The 22263-nt window shown below is 39.8% G+C and overlaps 1 protein-coding gene across 1 annotated transcript; it reads left to right on the forward strand.

Annotated features, from left to right (window-relative positions):
* The first annotated feature begins 1676 nt into the window (after positions 1-1676).
* Positions 1677-22021, forward strand: BIG (auxin transport protein (BIG)). Its single transcript, XM_008232081.2, has 14 exons — positions 1677-2048; positions 2283-2389; positions 2771-2936; positions 3030-9097; positions 9359-9976; positions 10083-10263; positions 11424-11658; positions 11749-16293; positions 16374-16596; positions 16915-17316; positions 18087-18230; positions 18703-19722; positions 20117-20623; positions 20994-22021. Exons 1-14 carry the CDS (start codon positions 1790-1792, stop codon positions 21819-21821), a joined length of 15303 nt encoding a protein of 5100 aa, XP_008230303.2. The 5' UTR covers positions 1677-1789; the 3' UTR covers positions 21822-22021.
* Positions 22022-22263: the final 242 nt, after the last annotated feature.

The following is a 22263-nucleotide window of genomic DNA, read 5'->3' on the forward strand; positions in this document are numbered from 1 at the left end:
TTTCATTTGTTTAAAAGTGTTTGATCTTTGGGTCTTGCTTCTTATCTTCTAAGCTCTAGCTTTTCATTTCTTTTCCATGTGCAGTGCAGGTATGAAAGTCACACATGAATAACGATTCTATGTTGTTTTCCATATATGAATTTAATAAACTCCATATTTGAAACATTAGGTGAAAGCTTTAAGCATGCCTACTTGCAAAAGTTAGTTGAGATTCATGCCAAATTAAGATACTTCGTCCTGTCTTATTCTTCTTCTTCCTTTTTTTCACTAATGAACGATGGTGAGTAAAATATTTATGTGCATGACAAGCTATTTGCCACACCGATTTTGTCTTCACCATGTTCCGAAATATAAAGTTCGAACTCCTCTTCCCGTATATTTTGTGTCCAATTATAAATAATCTTTTTATATGTATTGACATGTCGAAACTCATTATTCAATCAATATCAAATTTCATTTTGCATAATTAGAATATATCTCCATGGAACAAAGTTGTAAGAATCTCAAATTGACCAAACCATTTACACAAATATAGATCCCCAATGGAGCCTGGGTTTCTTGATCTAGGCCAAATCCTCCCATTAGCAACCCAATATTACCATTTTAGGCTTAAACCAGCCATGGTCTGGGCTAAACACCCCACTAGACATGCTCTTATAATTACTAATTGTGCTGCACATTTACAATGAGGAAGAAGCCTAATTTCTGTTGTGTATTATAAGGCCTATTGTTGAGCTTATTTACACCCGATTCGCTCAAGGTGGTAGTAGCTGTCATGAGTGTTCGAATGTTATCTATTTACTTTATTTTAATTTTATGGTCTTTGTCAAAAGTTTATTTTGTCTCCTTCTTCTTTCTTGGATGATAAGACATGCATCTTCCTTGAGATTTCTTTTTGTCAATCCATACTAGATTAAAAGAAAATAATTTTTTTTTTCCTTCTTCTTACATAATGATTTGAACATAATATGTTTATTCTCATCCATTTATTCATCTCAGCCACGTGGCGGAGCCACTCCTAGACTTGGAGTGGCCCTGGCCTCCATATTTTTATCATTCCTCTATTATATTATATATAATATATAGAATTTGTAATAAACAAATTAGAATTTAAGTTAAAATTTTATCTAAAACAAATTATGCATGACTCAATTAGAAATATTTAACTCTAAATATGTAAGTATTGAATAATTAGGTATTTTCTAAACTTCTATTTTCTACTTCGCCCCCCTTCTAACTTTACAATTCTAGCTCTGCCCGGACTTCAACTAAAACTAATGGTTAATTTCCTCATTTATTTCATACTCCAATCATGTGTTACAAACAAATTCAGTTAGTAATTTTACTCGTTTACTGTTGATAGTCGGCATTACTTTTCTTTATCGAGAAGATAAGATAAGTATCACTACATCAGTAACGAATTGGTATTATTGCACTTTCTCTATCTAAACGACAAACATTTGTATTACATTGCATATCAATTATATAAAAAAATATTCCCAAGAATCGCATTTGCTTGGGAAAAAAGCAAACTCTTTTCTGTAATAAGTAAATAGTAAACGTAAAAGCTCTCCTTAAACCCATCAATCACCACAAATTTGCGTTTTACTAATTTGTTGCTTTATTCCTCTCGACCGCCTTAAAACATTTTTATTCCATAGACCCATTTCATTTTTTGCAACCTCACTACAGACCCAAACACTCTTCTTCTTCTTCTTCTTCTCTCTTTCTCGCCTTTTCTCCGATGCACTAATTCTCACTTGTCTTTCACCCGATCGTCTCGTTTCTCATGGCCGAGGCCTTCGCCAAACTCGCCGAGTCTCTCTACTCGGAAAACAAGCCCATCTCCTCCGCTGATCTCTTGCAGAGGCTGCGCTCCTCCCCCGACTCCATCAGACCTGGCCTCGAGAACCTTTTTCTGATTCTTAAACGCGGCGTTGAGGCCGCCGGAGACGGGAAGCTAGGGTTCCAATCATGGGCCGATTCTCAAATTCAAGCAGTTTATTCGATTGCCTATGCCATCGCTTCCGCCTCTCGGTCTCTATTGGGTACTTGGCTTCATTTCATTTTCTTCTACGTGAAATTAGTGGCCTACTCTTTCTGCTTGAGTTTCTGTTGCTATCTTTTGAATATAGAAGTAGAGTATATCAAATTACAAGTACTTGATTGTGGGTTGTTGCTAGTTTTCTCTGTATGCCTGTAGCTTCTAGCTTTTTTTGCTTTTACATCTAAGTGGTTGTACTTTTTGCTAGTCGTAATAAATGTACTTAATTTCTTTGTAGTGGGGCAAGCGGAAGCAATAATTGTTGCCATTGTGCAACTGTCGTTGGAATTTGCTGTATGTTATTTGGAGAGATCAGAATTTAACAGCGAAGATATGAGCATTCAGGTTAGTAGTTCTTCTTTCCATATGATATGACTAGTTTAGTTTGATGTTACTTCTGCTTAGCCGCATTAACAGCAAACATCAATTTGCTCTGTTGTCTTGTGTCTTGTGTGAAGGAGGGAGAGAGGGAGATAATTTTTATTTTCTCTCTGCCCCCTGTACCCAGATTTTTTTGGATTTATGGATGAGGTCCTCTTTTGTTGGGTTGGTTTCTGATTGTTCCAAAAATCCTTTTTTATTTTTTATGATTTTTTTTATATAAATATAAATATTTTTAATTTTTATGTATTTAGTGTTCTGCATTGCTACCTGTTTACACATGTTTGGGGAGGTGAGTAGTGGCTCTATCTTGTTTTGATAGTCCAATTCTTGTTGGTTTTGCAGAGTATTATGGTGCAGCTTTTGGAGATAGCGTTGGTTGATGAAATGGATAAAGCACCTGACACACTGCAACCTTGCTCTGTTGATAGTCTGGTGGACTTGTTACCATCTGCTACCAGTAGTTCTTGTGGTAATGAGTTTGATAACCACATTAAATGTGGCCCTCAAGGTGATTATTTTGGTTGTAAGACTTGATTTCTTCTAGTGTTGTTGCCTCATGTCTTACTGGTACTGATGTTATACTTTTTATGTGTATGAGAAGGTGTCAATTGCTCAAGGTCAGAGAAACCGGTGGATCGTCTGTTTATGTCTTTAGCTTCTGAGTGCATACAATCTGATAGGCAGACCAGTGGGTTTGGTGGGCCTACTGTCCACCAGGATTTGAACAAATTGGTTTTTCTATCGCAACATTGGGCAGTTTCTCACGTGGGGTGTATTCAACGTTTGATCTTGCTCTGTAAGGAACTCATTGTGCTTCCAGATATGTTTGATGAGAAGATGGCTGGGACAAACTTCTGTAAGAGGCTGTCTTTCAGTTTGAGGATTATAAAGCTACTTGGAAGTCTCACGAAGGACATCCCATATATTGAATATGATGCCTCATTGGTGCAAGCAGTTGGTACTTTTGCTGATGCACTGCCTGTGTTGTTTAGATCTGGATTTGAGTTTGTAAATAGCAATGTTGCAGCCGATGGTAGTTTTGAGAGCCTCACTTTGTTGCTACTGGAAGACTTCCTTGAACTCGTCCGGGTTACTTTCTGCAACGGCAGTGTTTTCTTGAATGTCCAAGTCTGTGTGGTAGCTTCCATACTAGATAATTTAGACTCTTCTGTATGGAGATATAACAAGTCTGCTGCTAACCTGAAGCCCCCACTAGCTTATTCTCCACGAATTGTTGTTTACATATTGATGCTCATTCACGACCTTAAGAGACAGACTAGTCGGGCTGTCAATTGGAAGGAGTTAGACACAGAACTTGTTGGCAGTAGCGTCAATTTTCTTGATTCCCCATGCATTGTTCATTCTGAGAAAGTTCCTTTACTTCACAGGTTCACATTTGAACATCTAGTACAGATGATATTCCCTTCCTCAAAACAATGGATGGATGATCTAATGCATCTTATCTTGTTCCTTCATTCAGAGGGAGTGAAACTGAGGCCAAAAGTGGAGAGGTCATATTCTAGTTGTGCAAAAACTACCAGCCCTGAATTAGAAAATGTGGTTTGCCATGAAGACGAAGCCCTTTTTGGAGACCTTTTCTCTGAAAGTGGCCGTGGATCTACAGACGGATATGATCAGCCACCAGTTGTTGCTAACTCTAGCTCTAGCCAGAGTAACATGCCAATGGAAGCTGCTACAGAACTGTTGAACTTTTTGAAAGTGTGCATCTTCTCTCCTGAATGGCATCCATCTGTTTTTGAGGATGGCTGCTCAAAGCTTAGCAAAAGCCATATTGATATTTTTTTGTCCTTACTCCACAGTCAGGGATGTGCTGAGGAGAGGAGTGCTGAGGGCTATTCTCTATCACATGAAGAGAGAAAGATTGGGCATGCCCATGAACTTTGTTTTGATTTGTTTCAGGACCTTGTCACACGCCATGCTTTATCTGATTCACTGGAAGAGTACTTTGTTGAGAAAGTTTTGAATGTTGAGAATGATACTTTTGTTTACAATAATCAGACCCTTAACTTGCTAGCTCACACCCTTTTCTGTAGGGTGGGTTTGGCTGGCAGCCGGTTGAGAAACCAAATTTTCAGGGGGTTTGTGGATTTTGTTTCTGAGAAGACAAAAGCTATTTCTTTAAAATGCCCTAGCTTTAAGGAGCTTCTTGTGGCCCTTCCATCTCCTTTTCATATTGAGATTCTTCTTGTGGCATTTCACTTATCGTCTGAAGAGGAAAAGGCATCACATGCAAAGTTAATATTTTCTGCTCTCAGAACAATTGGTGCTCCAGCTTCGGGTTCCAACAGTACACATTTGTCTTGCTGGGCTTTACTGGTTTCAAGGTTGATTTTAGTGCTTCGCCATATGATATTTTACCCACAGACTTGTCCTTCATCTTTGCTTGTACATCTACGATCCAAGTTGAGGGAAGCTCCGTACTCCAGTTCACAGCCTGGGGTGAACGATCATTTGTCATCTTGGGTCTCAATTGTATTTAAAAATGTAATGACTACATGGTGTGAAGAAGAGCCTGACATCAGTCCCTTGATTCATCAACTGATTGATATATCTGCCCTCCCTGCTTCGCTGTCCACAGACAGTCTTAATATTGACAGATTATGCTTGAGTTGGGATGACATCTGTTCAACCATGTCATCAATTCTGGGGTTCTGGAAAGGTAAACAGGCTGTAGTGGTGGAGGATCTCATTATTGAAAGATACATTTTCGTACTTTGTTGGGACTTTCCAACTATCGGCACTGCAACAGACCATCAGCTTCCTTTAGGGAGTGATCCACAGACTCTTGACGCTTCTGAAATAGAAAATTTCTTTTACTTCAGCCATTCAATTCTAGGTCATCATGGTGTTGGTGTGAAAAATAATTTTTCTGAAGTTATAGTTCACTTGCTTCAGCACTTAGATGCTGAACTTGTACCTGAATACATTGAGGAATTAGGCTGGGGTTTTTTGAGAAATGCAATGTGGTTGTCTTTGGCACTTTCCTTGCTTGATGTTGGCATCTGGAGGTATGGTGTGAAGAATAGAGTCACAGGAGTGGGTTCAAACTGGATAGAGAACACGTCTAAGGACAATGAGTATATTGCTGTTGCTGAAGGGATGATTTCTTCTTTGATGGAAGCTGGACAAGTTTCAATGTTGTTTAAGATATTTTCATCTTTGTTGAAAAGACATTTACAGGCTTATCAGAAAGCTTTTGTTGCTACGTTTGGCAGTAGCCAGAAGGATGCTGATGGGTTTTCACCACTTTTGCTCTTTAAACATTCAGGATTTGACAGATGCCTTCAGGATGAGCTTGAAAAGACTGGCACTTATTCTTTTCGTCTAGAGTCTGTTCTTGACCTGTTGGTAAAGTTTGATGCTATCATTGATAAAAGAGCTTCAGGAATTTTGTGCAGGGTCTCCTGGGAATGTATGTTACATGGTTTCCCATTTAATCTTCAGACTCATAGTGGAATTCTTCTTTCTTGCATTTTTAACATAAGGGGGATAATTTCCATTCTTGTTGGTTTGCTTAAAATAAAAGATGTGATAGGAAATGTCGGCATGGAGATTGAGGTACTTCGTCAAATTCTTGATACAGTTGTGACAATCAAGTTTGATAGGATCTTTGAAAGCATTCATGGGAAATGTGAAACCATTTATGAAAGCTTGAGTGCAGGCTTGGGAGGGTCAGACTATGCCAATTTAATTCTATTAGAGCACTTGGAGGGTTTTCTAAGGGACATTAATGCCAGAGGAGTAAGCGACAACAGCATTTATGAGTGCATAATCACCAAGGCTATTGATATGATGGATAGCCTTAGAAAAGACCCTACAAAGGTTGATATTTTTAAGTTCTATCTTGGAGTAGAAGATGTCCCAGAGCAGGTGAAGGCGCTTTTCGGCGTGCAGCGTGGTGATTTACTGGTTCTAATTGACGCTCTGCATAATTGTTACTCTGAGACAGTTAACATAAAGGTTCTTAGCTTTTTTGTTGATCTGTTAACTGGAGAGCTGTGCCCTGATCTTAAACACAAGATCCAAAACAAATTTCTCAGCATGGACTTACTTTTGCTTTCCAAGTGGTTGGAGAAGAGGCTCTTAGGTTGTGTTGTGGAAGCTTCAGGTGGAGTTAACAGTGCAAAAGGAAGTTCTCTCCCTCTCAGGGAGTCGACCATGAACTTTATTTTATGCATTGTATCACCACCTTCTGATTTGAAATCAGCAGAACTGCAGAGTCATATTTTTGAAGCTGTGCTGGTCTCCCTTGATCCTGCATTTTTGAAATTTGATATTCATGTTGCCAAATCATTTTTCCATTTTGTTGTTCAGCTATCAAAGGGTGATGCTTCAGTGAAATTACTTTTAAAGAGGACCATAATGCTGATGCAGAAGCTGACCGGCAATGATTGCCTGCTACCAGGCCTGAAGTTTCTTTTTGATTTTTTGGGAAGTGTCTTAAGTGATTGTGGGTCTGGTAAGAATACTCCAGAAAAGTTGTCAGGAAAATCTCTGCCTGGAAATACTATTGGTATGGGACCTATGGCTTCAAGGCCGGTAGGTTCAAGGAAGAACTCCGAGACATTGGTCCTTTCTACTAATGAAGAAGGTGGGTCCATTGCTCTTGAATGTGATGCAACTTCTGTAGACGAGGATGAGGATGATGGAACTTCTGACGGTGAGGTGGCTAGCCTGGATAAGGATGACGAAGACGATACTAACAGTGAAAGGTCCCTTGCTTCTAAAGTTTGCACATTTACTTCTAGCGGTAGCAATTTCATGGAACAACACTGGTACTTCTGTTATACATGTGATCTGACTGTCTCAAAAGGCTGTTGCTCTGTGTGTGCAAAAGTTTGTCATCGTGGTCATCGTGTTGTTTATTCTCGCTCTAGTCGTTTCTTTTGTGATTGTGGAGCTGGGGGTGTTAGAGGCAGCAATTGTCAATGCCTAAAGCCACGCAAGTACACTGGAAGTAGTAGCGCCCCCGTCCGTAGTACTAGTAATTTCCAGTCCTTTTTACCTTTCACCGAGGATGGAGAGCAGCTGCCAGAAAGTGATTCAGATCTTGACGAGGATGCTAGTACCGATGTAGATAACTCTCTCAGACTATCCATCCCAAGAGAGCTTCAGGATGGGATCACACCATTGCTTGAAGAACTTGATGTTGAAGGTCAGGTGCTCGAGCTTTGCTCCTCATTGTTCCCCTATATAACTAGTAGACGAGAGTCCAACTTGTCAAAAGATAATAAGATCATTCTTGGTAAAGACAAGGTGCTTTCTTTTGGTGTTGACCTCTTGCAATTGAAGAAGGCATATAAAAGCGGCTCCTTAGACCTGAAAATAAAGGCAGACTATTCCAATGCCAAGGAACTTAAATCACATTTAGCTAGTGGTTCTCTTGTCAAATCCTTGCTCAGTGTCAGTATTCGAGGGCGACTTGCTGTTGGTGAAGGTGATAAAGTTGCTATATTTGATGTTGGGCAGTTGATTGGACAGGCCAGCATTGCACCGGTGACAGCAGACAAAACCAATGTTAAGCCCCTCTCCAAGAATGTTGTTCGATTTGAAATTGTGCAGCTTACTTTCAATCCAGTGGTGGAGAATTATCTTGCAGTAGCAGGCTATGAAGATTGCCAGGTCCTTACCTTGAATCCTCGTGGTGAAGTGACTGATCGTCTTGCCATTGAACTGGCACTGCAAGGTGCATATATCAGACGGGTTGATTGGGTTCCAGGTTCTCAGGTTCAATTAATGGTGGTTACCAACAGGTTTGTCAAAATATATGATCTATCTCAGGACAACATCAGTCCCATACACTACTTCACACTGCCAGATGATATGATAGTGGATGCAACACTTCTTTTGGCAACTCTAGGGAGGATGTTTCTTATTGTTCTTTCAGAAAATGGAAGGCTATTCAGGCTAGAGTTGTCAGTGGACGTTAATGTTGGGGCTACACCTTTGAAGGAAGTAATCCAGATACAGGATAAAGAGATAAATGCGAAGGGTTCATCTTTGTACTTTTCATCAGCGTACAAATTACTTTTCCTATCCTATCAAGATGGCACTGCTTTGGTTGGTCGGCTAAGCCCCAATGCCACATCTCTAAGTGAGATATCTACTATATATGAGGAGGAACAAGATGGTAAACTGCGGTCTGCAGGACTACATCGTTGGAAGGAATTGTTGGCAGGCAGTGGGTTATTCGTTTGCTTCTCAAGTATAAAATTAAACTCTGCCATTGCTGTATCGATGGGATCACAGGAGTTATTCGCACAGAACTTGAGACATGCAGTAGGTTCGACTTCACCTCTTGTTGGAGTAACGGCTTATAAGCCTTTATCCAAAGATAAGATTCACTGTCTTGTTTTGCACGATGATGGTAGCCTTCAGATATACTCACATGTTCCAATGGGAGTCGATGCTGGTGCTAGTGTGACAGCAGAGAAAGTCAAAAAATTGGGTTCTGGCATTCTCAGTAATAAGGCTTATGCTGGTGTTAACCCTGAATTTCCACTTGATTTTTTTGAGAAAACAGTGTGCATAACAGCAGATGTGAAACTGGGTGGTGATGCCATCAGAAATGGTGATTCTGAAGGGGCAAAGCAAAGCTTGGCATCTGAGGATGGCTTTCTAGAAAGTCCAAGCTCTGCGGGATTTAAGGTAATTGTTGCAAAAGGGTCTAGTGACCTGGCGTACATGGCATTTAGTCTAGTTTCTGGTGTTCATCTCCTTTCTCCTCTCTTACATGGCATGCTTAGTGTAGTTTCTGGTATTCATCTCCTTTCTTGTTTCTGGTTTCATCTCCTTTCTTCCGCTTGTTCCTAATCCACTCTGTTTTCAGTTGTATCTATTCTAATGAACTTGCTTTCATATTTAACTTAAAATACTATGGTTCTAACATTATTTCTTTTTCTGCCTCAGATATCTGTCTTCAATTCAAACCCTGATATCATCATGGTTGGGTTTCGCGTGCATGTTGGTAATACATCGGCAAACCATATACCTTCAGACATTACTATTTTCCACCGGGTCATTAAATTAGATGAAGGCATGCGATCTTGGTATGATATACCATTTACAGTTGCTGAGTCACTCCTTGCTGATGAAGAATTTACAATCTCTGTTGGACCAACCTTCAATGGATCTGCTCTGCCTAGAATTGACTGCCTTGAAGTATATGGTAGAGCCAAAGATGAATTTGGTTGGAAAGAAAAGATGGATGCTGTACTTGATATGGAAGCTCGTGTGCTTGGTTGTAATTCCTTGCTTTCAGGATCTGGGAAAAAACGCCGATCAATGCAGTCTGCTCCTATACAGGAGCAGGTCATAGCAGATGGTCTTAAGCTTCTATCCAGCATTTATTCATTGAGCAGGTCTCAGGGTTGCTCCAGAGCTGAGGAAGTTAATCCGGAGCTAATGAAACTGAGGTGCAAGCAGTTATTAGAAAAAATATTTGAGAGTGACCGAGAGCCTTTATTGCAGGCTGCTGCTTGCCATGTCTTGCAGGCTGTGTTCACCAAAAAAGATACCTACTATCATGTAATTATCCACTCATTTTTTCTTGCAATGCATGATCGTCCTTATTTGTGCATTAGTAAATGAAGAAATGTGTTGTTTAATCAGTAATTGACATCTTCTCCTTCAGGTTAAGGACACCATGCGGCTTCTTGGGGTGGTGAAGTCCACCTCTGTACTCTCTTCAAGGCTTGGGGTTGGTGGTACTGCAGGGGCATGGATAGTTGAAGAGTTTACAGCCCAGATGCGGGCAGTATCTAAGATTGCATTGCACCGTCGCTCAAATCTGGCTACATTCTTGGAGAAAAATGGTATTTCACACATTCTCTGATGCCCCAAGTTGTTTACATGTTTAAGACTTCACATTCTCTTGTGGTGGATGTAGTATATGTTCCTTAAGTAGTAACCACATCATAAAAGTATGTGTCGTAGATGGTACCTCAACCTATTACAGGAATAGAAACTGAGTGAATCTCGCTGCCTAAATTCCTCAACTTAGTGAGCTTTGATAATGCTGAGGTTCTTTTCCTTGCTGTATATTAACTTATCAACTTAAAATGTGTCTTACCTGTTCACTGATTTCTTTGAGATTGGTGATAAGTAGCTGTAGCTCATTCATGCCATATCATGGCATTGGTGGTACAGTTTATTTTTTGTTCTTCTTGCAGCCTAGTTATAATGTATGAATATCCAATTTATAGACAGATTATTGTTTTTCCTTTTAGTTATTTGTATGAAATTTTATGATACAGTACTTTCCATAAGATTTGATCAAGTACAGTTTGCATTCTTTCATTTGTAGTTTCTTCTTGTGCATGAATCATATAGAGGGTTGAATCACCTTATTTGATGTTCTATTGTAATGCCTACCTATATCGGTTTTACACTGTATTATTAGGTACTTTTCTGACATTCTAAAACAGCAGTTCTTTTCCATGTTAATAATATTTTGATTTTTTTCCTACGCCTGACTGGGTTTTGTTGGAATGTTACTTTGGCTTGAGCTTTGTTGATTTTTGTACAGACATGGGCTGATTGTTGTTGTCTTTGAAGTAGTTATTTAAAGAGTAGTGATTTCCCCACTCCTTTTTCTCCTATTTTATCCACTTACACTCCTTTTTTATAACTAAAAAAGGAGTGTAAGTGGATAAAATAGGAGTGGGGAAATCATTGCCCTATTTAAAAGGGGAAAAAGGAGATGATCTTTTAGAAAGTATTATGATTTTATCCATATTGCTGCCATTTTGTTAACTTGTACAGCTTGACCCTTAAGTGCTTACTGGAAGAAGAGATACAATTCTTTAAGTGGTGTTGCAAGTTTATACATACATAATGGTTTTTTCTTTTCTTCAGATCATTTACTGCCTTTTTTATTTTTCTTTAACCATTTTGTTATCTTGGGTTGCTTGCTCTACTCATCCTGCATCCTTCATTTTAAATTAAAGGATCTTTCTTCCCATCCCTGATGTAGGTTCTGAAGTTGTGGATGGGCTTATTCAAGTTCTGTGGGGAATTTTGGACTTAGAGCAGCTTGACACACAAACAATGAACAACATTGTCATATCTTCTGTAGAACTCATTTATTGTTATGCTGAATGCCTGGCTTTGCATGGAAAGGATACAGGGGTACACTCTGTTGGACCTGCTGTTGTATTATTTAAAAAGCTTCTCTTTTCGCCCAATGAGGCTGTTCAGACCTCAACCAGGTAGTAAATTGTTATTATTACTTCATGGCGAGTTCAACTTGTTTTTTAGTTTCTTTCAGTTATTCACGTGTACTACCATTTTCTTTCCAGCTTGGCTATATCATCAAGGTTGCTTCAGGTTCCATTTCCCAAGCAAACTATGTTGGCCACAGATGATGCTGCAGAAAATGCAGTATCTGCCCCTGTGCATGCTGACACTACTGGCGGAAATGCCCAAGTAATGATTGAAGAAGATTCCATCACTTCATCTGTTCAATACTGTTGTGATGGTTGCACCACAGTTCCTATACTTAGACGGCGATGGCATTGTACTGTTTGTCCTGATTTTGATCTGTGTGAGGCATGCTATGAAGTTTTGGATGCAGACCGTCTCCCTCCACCTCACTCTAGAGATCATCCTATGACAGCAATACCCATTGAAGTGGAATCACTAGGGGGAGATGGCAATGAGTTCCACTTCACACCAGATGATGTAAGTGATTCAAGCATATTGCCAGTAACTGCAGATTCGAGGACCCAGAATTCTGCTCCATCAATTCATGTCCTCGAGCCCAATGAGTCTGGGGAGTTTTCTGCTTCAGTGAATGACCCGGTTTCAATTTCTGCTTCGAAACGAGCTTTGAATTCCTTGATTCTCTCTGAGCTTCTTGAACAATTAAAGGGATGGATGCAGTCAACATCAGGGGTCCGGGCGATTCCTATTATGCAGCTCTTCTACAGATTATCTTCTGCTGTTGGTGGACCGTTTATAGACATCTCAAAGCCTGAAAGCTTAGACTTAGAGAAATTAATTCGGTGGTTTCTGGATGAGCTTAATCTTAACCAACCCTTGGTTGTGAAAGCTCGCTGTTCATTTGGGGAAGTTGCAATACTTATATTCATGTTCTTTACCCTGATGCTACGAAACTGGCACCAGCCTGGCAGTGATAGTTCCATGCCAAAACCTAGTGGGACAGCAGAAACGCATGATAAAAGCATCATCCAGATCTCGCCGTCCACCTCATTTACTGCTTCATCTTCCTTGGATGATCAAGAGAAAAATGACTTTGCATCCCAGCTGCTTCGAGCTTGCAATTCCCTTAGGCAGCAGTCTGTTGTCAATTACTTAATGGACATATTGCAGCAGCTAATGCATATTTTTAAGTCCCCTTCTGTTAATTATGAAAATGCAGGACCTGGTTCTGGCTGTGGAGCCCTGTTAACAGTTCGAAGGGATGTTGTGGCTGGTAATTTTTCTCCCTTCTTTTCAGACTCATATGCAAAAGCCCACCGTACAGATATTTTTATGGACTACCATAGGTTGTTGTTGGAGAATACCTTTCGGCTGGTATACACTTTGGTCAGACCTGAAAAGCAAGACAAGACTGGAGAGAAAGAGAAGGTGTCAAAGATCTCTTATGGCAAGGATCTGAAGCTAGATGGATATCAAGATGTCCTGTGCAGTTACATTAACAATCCTCACACGACTTTTGTGAGAAGATATGCAAGGCGGCTTTTCCTCCATCTCTGTGGAAGCAAAACTCATTATTATAGTGTGCGAGACTCTTGGCAGTTTTCAAGTGAGATGAAAAAACTTTTCAAACATGTAAACAAATCTGGTGGGTTTCAAAATCCTTTGTCATATGAGAGAAGTGTTAAGATAGTTAAATGTCTCTCTACTATGGCTGAAGTAGCTGCGGCACGACCTCGGAACTGGCAGAAGTACTGTTTGAGGCATTCAGATTTTTTGCCATTCTTGATAAACGGAGTGTTCTATCTCGGAGAAGAGTCAGTTATTCAGATTTTGAAGCTGTTGAATCTTTCCTTCTACGCAGGAAAGGATATTGGTAATTCGTTACAGAAAAATGAAGCTGTGGATTCAGGTATTAATTCAAACAAATCAGGGTCACAATCTCAGGATCCCAAAAAGAAGAAGAAAGGTGAAGAAGGAACAGAATCTGGTTCGGACAAGTCCTATTTGGATATGGAGTCGGTGATTGATATCTTCAGTGACAAGGGTGGAGATGTCTTGAAGCAATTCATTGATTGCTTTTTGCTGGAATGGAATTCTAGCTCTGTGCGTGCAGAGGCCAAGTGTGTTCTTTTTGGTGTTTGGCATCATGCTAAGCAATCATTCAAGGAAACTATGATGATGGCTCTCTTGCAAAAAATAAAATGTCTACCAATGTATGGTCAAAATATTGTTGAGTATACTGAACTTGTCACCTGGTTGCTGGGTAAAGTTCCAGATATCAGCTCAAAGCAACAGAGCAGTGAACTTGTGGATCGATGCTTAACCCCTGATGTAATCAGATGCATCTTTGAAACGCTTCATTCACAAAATGAGCTTTTAGCTAATCATCCAAATTCCCGCATATACAACACTTTAAGTGGATTAGTTGAATTTGATGGGTACTATCTTGAGAGTGAGCCTTGTGTTGCCTGCAGCTCTCCTGAGGTACCATACAGCAGGATGAAGCTAGAAAGTCTGAAATCTGAAACAAAATTCACTGACAACCGCATCATAGTGAAATGCACTGGGAGTTACACCATCCAGACTGTGACCATGAATGTTCATGATGCACGGAAGTCTAAATCAGTGAAAGTTTTGAACCTGTATTATAATAATCGACCTGTGGCTGACTTGTCAGAATTGAAGAATAATTGGTCTCTCTGGAAACGGGCCAAGAGTTGTCATCTTGCTTTCAATCAGACTGAACTTAAAGTGGAGTTTCCCATTCCAATAACAGCTTGTAACTTCATGATTGAGCTGGATTCCTTTTACGAAAATCTTCAGGCTTTGTCTCTTGAACCATTGCAATGCCCACGTTGCAGTCGACCGGTCACTGATAAGCATGGTATATGCGGCAATTGCCACGAGAACGCATATCAATGCAGGCAGTGCCGCAACATTAATTATGAAAATCTGGATTCCTTTCTCTGCAACGAGTGTGGCTATAGTAAATATGGTAGATTTGAGTTCAATTTCACGGCGAAGCCAAGTTTTACTTTTGATGACATGGAAAATGATGAAGATATGAAGAGAGGGTTGGCTGCTATAGAAACGGAATCAGAAAATGCTCATAGGAGATATCAGCAACTTTTAGGATTCAAGAAGCCCCTCCTTAAGATTGTTTCAAGTGTTGGCGAGAATGAAATAGATTCGCAACAGAAGGATTCTGTTCAGCAAATGATGGTCTCCTTACCTGGGCCCGCATGTAAGATTAACCGAAAAATAGCTCTTCTTGGTGTCCTATACGGTGAGAAGTGCAAAGCAGCTTTTGATTCTGTCAGCAAAAGTGTTCAGACACTGCAAGGATTACGCCGGGTTTTGATGAATTATTTGCACCAGAAACGTGCAGATAGTGGAGTGGCTGCTTCAAGATTTGTGGTTTCCAGGTCTCCAAATAATTGCTACGGCTGTGCTACTACGTTTGTGACACAGTGTCTAGAGGTATTACAGGTGCTGTCAAAGCATCCAAGTTCCAAGAGACAACTTGTTGCTGCTAGCATTTTAACAGAACTATTTGAAAATAACATTCATCAAGGTCCTAAAACGGCTCGTGTGCAAGCTAGGACAGTTCTTTGTGCATTTTCTGAGGGTGATATAAATGCAGTGACCGAGTTGAATAGCTTAATACAGAAAAAGGTGATGTACTGCCTTGAACATCATCGCTCCATGGACATTGCTCTGGCCACTCGTGAAGAGTTATCATTGCTGTCAGAAGTATGTTCGCTTGCTGATGAGTTTTGGGAATCGAGATTGCGTGTTGTTTTCCAGCTGTTATTTTCTTCTATCAAATTGGGTGCTAAGCATCCTGCCATTTCTGAGCACGTTATTCTTCCTTGTCTGAGGATTATATCTCAGGCATGTACTCCCCCAAAACCTGATGTACCAGATAAAGAGCCTAGCATGGGAAAAGCTACTACTGGTTCGCAGATCAAGGATGAAAGTAATTCTATATCTGGATCTTTGGGTGGCCTTGGCAGTGGGGGCAAGCCTACTCCAGAATCATTAGATAAAAACTGGGATGCCTCACAAAAGACTCAGGATATTCAATTATTAAGCTATGCCGAGTGGGAGAAGGGGGCATCATATCTTGATTTTGTTAGAAGGCAATACAAAGTGTCCCAGTCTACTAAAGGTGGTAGCCAGAGGACTCGACCTCAAAGACAAGATTTCCTTGCTCTTAAATATGCACTCAGGTGGAAGCGGTGTACTAGTAAGACAGCAAAGAATGACTTATCAGCATTTGAGCTGGGGTCATGGGTTACAGAACTTGTTCTTAGTGCTTGTTCTCAATCTATAAGGTCGGAGATGTGCATGTTGATAAGTCTGCTCTGTGCCCAAAGTACATCAAGACGATTTCGGTTATTGAACTTACTAGTGTCGTTGTTACCAGCAACTCTTTCTGCTGGTGAAAGTGCTGCGGAATATTTTGAGTCACTGTTCAAGATGATAGATTCAGAAGATGCCCGTCTGTTTTTGACTGTACGTGGATGCCTGGGCACAATTTGTAAACTTATTACTCAAGAAGTGGGCAATGTCGAGTCCCTAGAAAGGAGCATGCATATTGACATTTCACAGGGATTTATACTCCACAAGCTTATAGAGTTGCTTGGTAAATTTTTGGAGGTTCCAAATATTAGATCCAGGTACGATTGATTTCTTTACTATTTTCTAATTTTTTGCTTAACTGATTTCATTCTTGATATCTTACTTAACTTGGTGTCAGATTCATGCGAGACAATTTGCTGTCGGAGATTCTTGAGGCTCTTATTGTTATTCGTGGCTTGGTAGTGCAGAAGACGAAGTTAATTAGTGATTGCAATCGGCTTCTAAAAGACCTTTTAGATAGCCTTTTGCTTGAAAGCAGTGAAAATAAACGGCAGTTCATTCGAGCCTGTATCTGTGGTTTGCAAAACCATGGAGAGGAGAGAAAGGGCCGAACTTGCCTGGTATGGACGAATTTATAGTAGTGCATTATGTACTATTTTCCAAATGATGATTTTAGTTCGTTTTATAACCCATGAAAGTACTAATGTAGTGTCTTAATTATCCAGTTCATATTAGTTTTTTTTTTCCTTCTATATTGATAAAAGTCACATACTTCTTGGGTTCTGCATAGTTTCTTCTACAAGTTTTCCCCATTCTCATTTTTGCATGTGTGTTTTAACATTTATCTTGTTTTGTCTTTTCTTTTATTTGTAAGCATGGGATTCAGTTTTGTTTTCACCAACCTATGTGTCAGCACTCATTTTCAATTTTATGTACAGTTTATACTGGAGCAGCTCTGCAATCTCATCTGCCCTTCAAAGCCAGAGCCGGTGTATCTGCTGGTTCTAAACAAGGCACATACGCAAGAAGAGTTCATTAGGGGGTCTATGACAAAAAATCCCTATTCTAGTTCTGAGATTGGTCCTCTGATGCGTGATGTCAAGAATAAAATCTGTCATCAGTTGGATCTATTAGGTCTTCTTGAAGATGACTATGGGATGGAATTGCTAGTTGCTGGAAACATTATTTCTCTTGATTTGAGCATAGCTCAAGTCTATGAGCAAGTCTGGAAGAAGTCAAATCAATCTTCAAATGCCATGGCTAATACTACATTGTTATCCCCTAATGCTGTTCCATCAGCCAGAGACTCTCCACCTATGACAGTGACGTATCGGCTTCAGGTTTGTTACATATGTTCTTATCTAATTATTTACCAAAGAAAAGTGTGTTCACTGATGACTGTTTGCTTCTAAATGACGAAGGAATTACTTTTTTTGCTCCATTCATATGTCAATCTTTGATATATAGGAGTTTGGTCCTAAACTTACAATCAGATTGCAGAAACCAAATTCTAACAATGACATATAAAATTCCATACAAAACTAAAGAAGTTCTTGCACTGTCAAATCATTTAAAGCATAAAGTTGAGATGATATAGTTCACCTACAAATTCATTTTCTAGTTAAAGTCTGAATTAATCCACGACTTTAGCTAACATCTAAAGATAGGTACTCTCCATAATCTTTCGCCAACTTAATCTTGGTTTTTACATTCAAATCCCTTATTTAAATGGGAGTTTCACTAAAACACCCAAAATGGAGGTTGAAATTATAAAAAAAACCCAACACCCAAAACACTTTATAAACACACCCAAAACCCATCATTACACACACTCAAAACCCATTTATAAACACACCCAAAAAGTTGACTTCGGGGTTGATTTTGGGTGTGTTTCTATATTTAAATAGTGCTTGGGTTTTTTTATAAATACATGTCTAGGATTGGGTTTATTTATAAATTTGTATATTTAAATTTGTTCATCCAGATGCAACCTTACATCCTTTATTCCTAACGGATCTATGGTGTATCTGTAGTGTGACGCTTTTCTACTGACTTTGATTTCTCCTACCTTGATGTCTGTTTGATGTATCTTTTTGGCTACAATTGCCAGGGATTAGATGGTGAAGCAACTGAGCCTATGATAAAAGAATTGGAAGAAGATAGAGAGGAGTCACAAGATCCAGAGGTCGAGTTTGCTATTTCAGGTGCTGTTCGCGAGTATGATGGGCTGGAAATTATATTGAGCATGATCCAGGTGTGTTGCATCTTGCATTTATTGTCCTTCCCAGATTTTGAAGAGTTCCTTTTTATTTTTTCAAGTCAAATTCATTCCATTTATGTTGCAGTAAAACATAACTGTGTAAGATACATATTGAACTCCTAAGCATGTGGATTGAAAAATTTATTTCTTGGGAAACAGCTTTTATAAACTATCACTGACATTTGTGTTACTAATCTTTACTTTTTCTTTTTGGGTCGGGGGTTATGGATTCTAAATCTAACAGTTGTCAGATTACTCACATCCTCAATTTTTTTATTATTTAAAGAAAAGGGCAGTCTGGATGTTCAGTTGTTCTGTGGGTATAGTTACACTTCCTTTAATTAGATTTCCATGTCCAGGATTTACACTCCTTTCTTTTTATTTTGTTTTTCATTCCTTTGTTTTTGTAAGGGAAACCTTTTGCCACTCATTGTTGAAATATCTGACTTATAATATGAATGTACAGCGTTTGCGGGATGATTTCAAGTCCAACCAAGAGCAATTGGTAGCTGTTCTAAATCTCCTCATGCATTGTTGCAAAATAAGAGAGAACAGGCAGGCCTTGCTGAGGTTAGGAGCTTTAGGTTTACTTCTTGAAACTGCAAGACATGCCTTTTCTGTGGATGCCATGGAACCGGCTGAAGGCATACTTCTGATTGTTGAGAGTCTGACACTGGAAGCTAATGAAAGTGACAACATTAACATCACACAGAGTGCTCTTACTGTCACTAGTGAAGAGACAGGTGAACAGGCCAAGAAAATAGTCCTCATGTTTCTGGAGAGATTGTCTCATCCTTTGGGCCTTAAGAAATCAAACAAACAGCAGAGGAACACTGAGATGGTTGCGAGAATCTTGCCTTACTTAACATATGGTGAACCTGCTGCAATGGAAGCTCTTATCCTGCACTTCAGCCCACCCTTGCAAGACTGGAGAGAATATGATCGGCTGCAGAAAGAACATGAAGATAACCCAAAAGATGAGAACATTGCCCAGCAAGCTGCAAAACAAAGATTCACACTGGAAAATTTTGTAAGGGTCTCTGAGTCTCTCAAAACAAGCTCCTGTGGAGAGAGATTGAAAGACATTATTCTTGAGAGGGGTATTACTGGTGTTGCAGTTGGACATCTGAGGGATAGTTTTTCAGTAGCGGGGCAGGCTGGTTTTAAATCAACTACAGAATGGGCAATAGGCTTAAAATTGCCATCTGTTCCACTGATATTGTCTATGCTGAGGGGCTTGTCAACAGGACATTTGGCCACTCAGATGTGTATTGATCAGGGAGGGATATTACCTTTGCTTCATGCTTTAGAAGGGGTCTCAGGGGAAAATGAGATAGGAGCGAGGGCTGAAAACTTGTTGGACACGCTTTCAAATAAGGAGGGAAAAGGAGATGGATTTTTGGAGGAGAAGGTGCAGATGTTGAGACATGCCACCAGGGATGACATGAGACGTAGAGCTTTAAGGAAGAGAGAGGAACTACTTCTGGTAATTACCATTGACTTTGTTTTTTTCACCCAGCTTATCTTTAAATTAAAGGAAAGCAGGTGCCACTGAATCAAAGGTTTTAGTAGATCAATTAGTTTAGTTGCTTACAGTAATTCTTAAGTTAAATATACATCAAAAAGTTCCGTTACAATGTCGGGAAATGGGGTATCCTCCCCTGTTATTTGTAACTTAAAACTTGAGTGTAATCTTCTTTATAGTTAGTGAGTAGAAGCTATAATACGTTGTAAGAGATGGTAGAAGGTTAGTTTGAAGATTATTTTGTTAGAATTAGGATAGTATTTAGTTGTGTTTGCATTTCTTTTCTTATTTGACCTTCCAGTTAGCATTAATATTATCTGTAAGCTGATAGTTACCTCTTTCTTCATAAACTCAGGGGCTTGGAATGCGACAGGAGCTAGCTTCAGATGGTGGTGAGCGTATTATTGTTGCTCGACCACTGCTTGAAGGTTTAGAAGACGTGGAGGAGGAGGAGGAGGATGGGTTAGCATGCATGGTTTGCCGAGAGGGTTACAGTTTAAGGCCTACTGACTTGCTTGGTGTCTACTCTTATAGCAAACGAGTGAATTTAGGTGCAGGGCCTTCTGGTAGTGCTCGTGGGGAGTGTGTTTATACAACTGTTAGTTATTTCAACATTATTCATTTCCAGTGCCACCAGGAAGCAAAGAGAGCAGACGCTGCTCTGAAAAATCCAAAGAAAGAGTGGGAAGGAGCAACTCTCAGAAACAATGAATCTCTTTGCAATTCTTTGTTCCCTGTGAGAGGTCCATCTGTTCCTTTAGCACAGTATATTCGCTATGTTGACCAGTACTGGGACAACCTCAATGCTCTAGGACGTGCTGATGCAAGTCGTCTTCGGCTGTTGACATATGACATTGTTCTGGTATAACACTTTCTTTCATTTTCTTCTTTGTTGTTATTTAGCCTTTTTGTTTTGATAGTCTTGTTCTTCCCTTGTGCATTGCATTTTCTCTATGTTTAGAAGATTGCATTAACAAAATGATTAATGTATACTGATGGTTTCCTTGATTAAACCTTTTGCATGATGTTAGGAATAATATAAATTTAGGATAATGATATCACAAGAGCAATTTCATTTACTATCTTACATGAACTGATTAACTTGTGATGATGCTTCAAGTACCATGAGTATGAATGAGTTGCTTGAGGTGACCGCATCCATGTCTTTTCTACTATGGATTGATTGGGCATCATAAATCTGACCCTAACATCTATGAACCTTTGTTATATAGATGCTAGCTCGATTTGCAACTGGGGCATCATTTAGTGCAGAAAGCAGAGGTGGTGGCAGGGAAAGCAACTCCAGATTTCTTCCTTTCATGATCCAAATGGCGCGTCACCTTCTTGATCAGGGAAGCCCAACTCAGCGTCATACAATGGCCAAGTCTGTGTCAACATATTTGACATCTTCTAGCTTAGATTCTAGACCTTCTACTCCTGAAAAACAACCATCTCTGGGATCTGAAGAAACTGTCCAATTTATGATGGTGAATTCACTTCTCTCGGAATCTCATGAATCCTGGGTGCAACACCGCCGTGCCTTCCTGCAGCGTGGAATATACCATGCCTACATGCAGCACACGCATGGCCGGTCAGCAGGTCGCACATCATCCAGTTCATCGCCTTTAGTCAAGATAGAGTCGGGAAATACAAGCCAAAGTCCGAGTGCAGAAATTGGGGGTGCTGATGAGCTTTTGTCTGTCATTAGACCAATGCTCGTCTACACGGGCTTGATTGAGCAGCTGCAACGTTTCTTCAAGGTACAAAAATCAGCAAATCTGTCATTGACCAGAACAGAAGGTACTTCTACTGCATCAGAAGGGGAAGATGACAGTGGAAGCTTGGAAGGCTGGGAGGTAGTGATGAAAGAGCGACTTTTGAATGTAAAGGAGATGGTGGATTTCTCCAAGGAGTTGCTGTTGTGGCTCGATGAGATGAGTTCTTCCAGTGATTTGCAGGAGGCATTCGATATAATTGGTGTATTAGCTGATGTGCTTTCTGGCGGCATTACGAACTGCGAGGACTTTGTGCGCGCCGCAATCAATGCAGGGAGAGGCTGAGGATTTTTTATTAGACCTAGGGGCGTTGTATGTGTTGCTTGCTGTATTTGGCTACGGAGTTTAATTTTTTTGTAAAAATAGTGATGCTTGTGAATTACATAACCCCGTATGTATGAAGGGGTTCCAACTCCGCAACTCTCTATTCTGAGTTTGTTCAATACATATGACTCCCTGGTATAGAAATATTTTTCTCCCAAAAATCTGTTATTTTCCAATTATAGTTTTTGTTCGTCCTCTTATCATGCCTGAATTGGGAGTTCCATGTCAGAAGTTGCTTGCTGATCTGACCCACAAATTTTTCTATAGTTAAAATAAATATATAAAATACGTATTTTTAATAATACGTAATGCTTGGCCTACCTGTTGACATTGATACGGCTGCAATTCTTATGATGAAGCACCAGCAGTAGCTGGCAGTTGATCTTCCATATCGAGAAACAAT

The sequence above is a fragment of the Prunus mume genome, linkage group LG4 (assembly GCF_029339155.1).
Source record: "Prunus mume cultivar Tortuosa linkage group LG4, ASM2933915v1, whole genome shotgun sequence".
In the NCBI taxonomy this organism is placed as follows: Eukaryota; Viridiplantae; Streptophyta; class Magnoliopsida; order Rosales; family Rosaceae; genus Prunus; species Prunus mume.

Excerpts from the sequence above, each read along its gene's own strand:
- BIG (XM_008232081.2), top strand. The coding sequence starts at position 1,790 with ATGGCCGAGGCCTTCGCCAAACTCGCCGAGTCTCTCTACTCGGAAAAC. Across the intron at positions 2,049-2,282 it reads CGCCTCTCGGTCTCTATTGG|TGGGGCAAGCGGAAGCAATA; the intron begins GTACTTGGCTTC and ends ATTTCTTTGTAG. Across the intron at positions 11,659-11,748 it reads GCTGTTCAGACCTCAACCAG|CTTGGCTATATCATCAAGGT; the intron begins GTAGTAAATTGT and ends TTTTCTTTCCAG.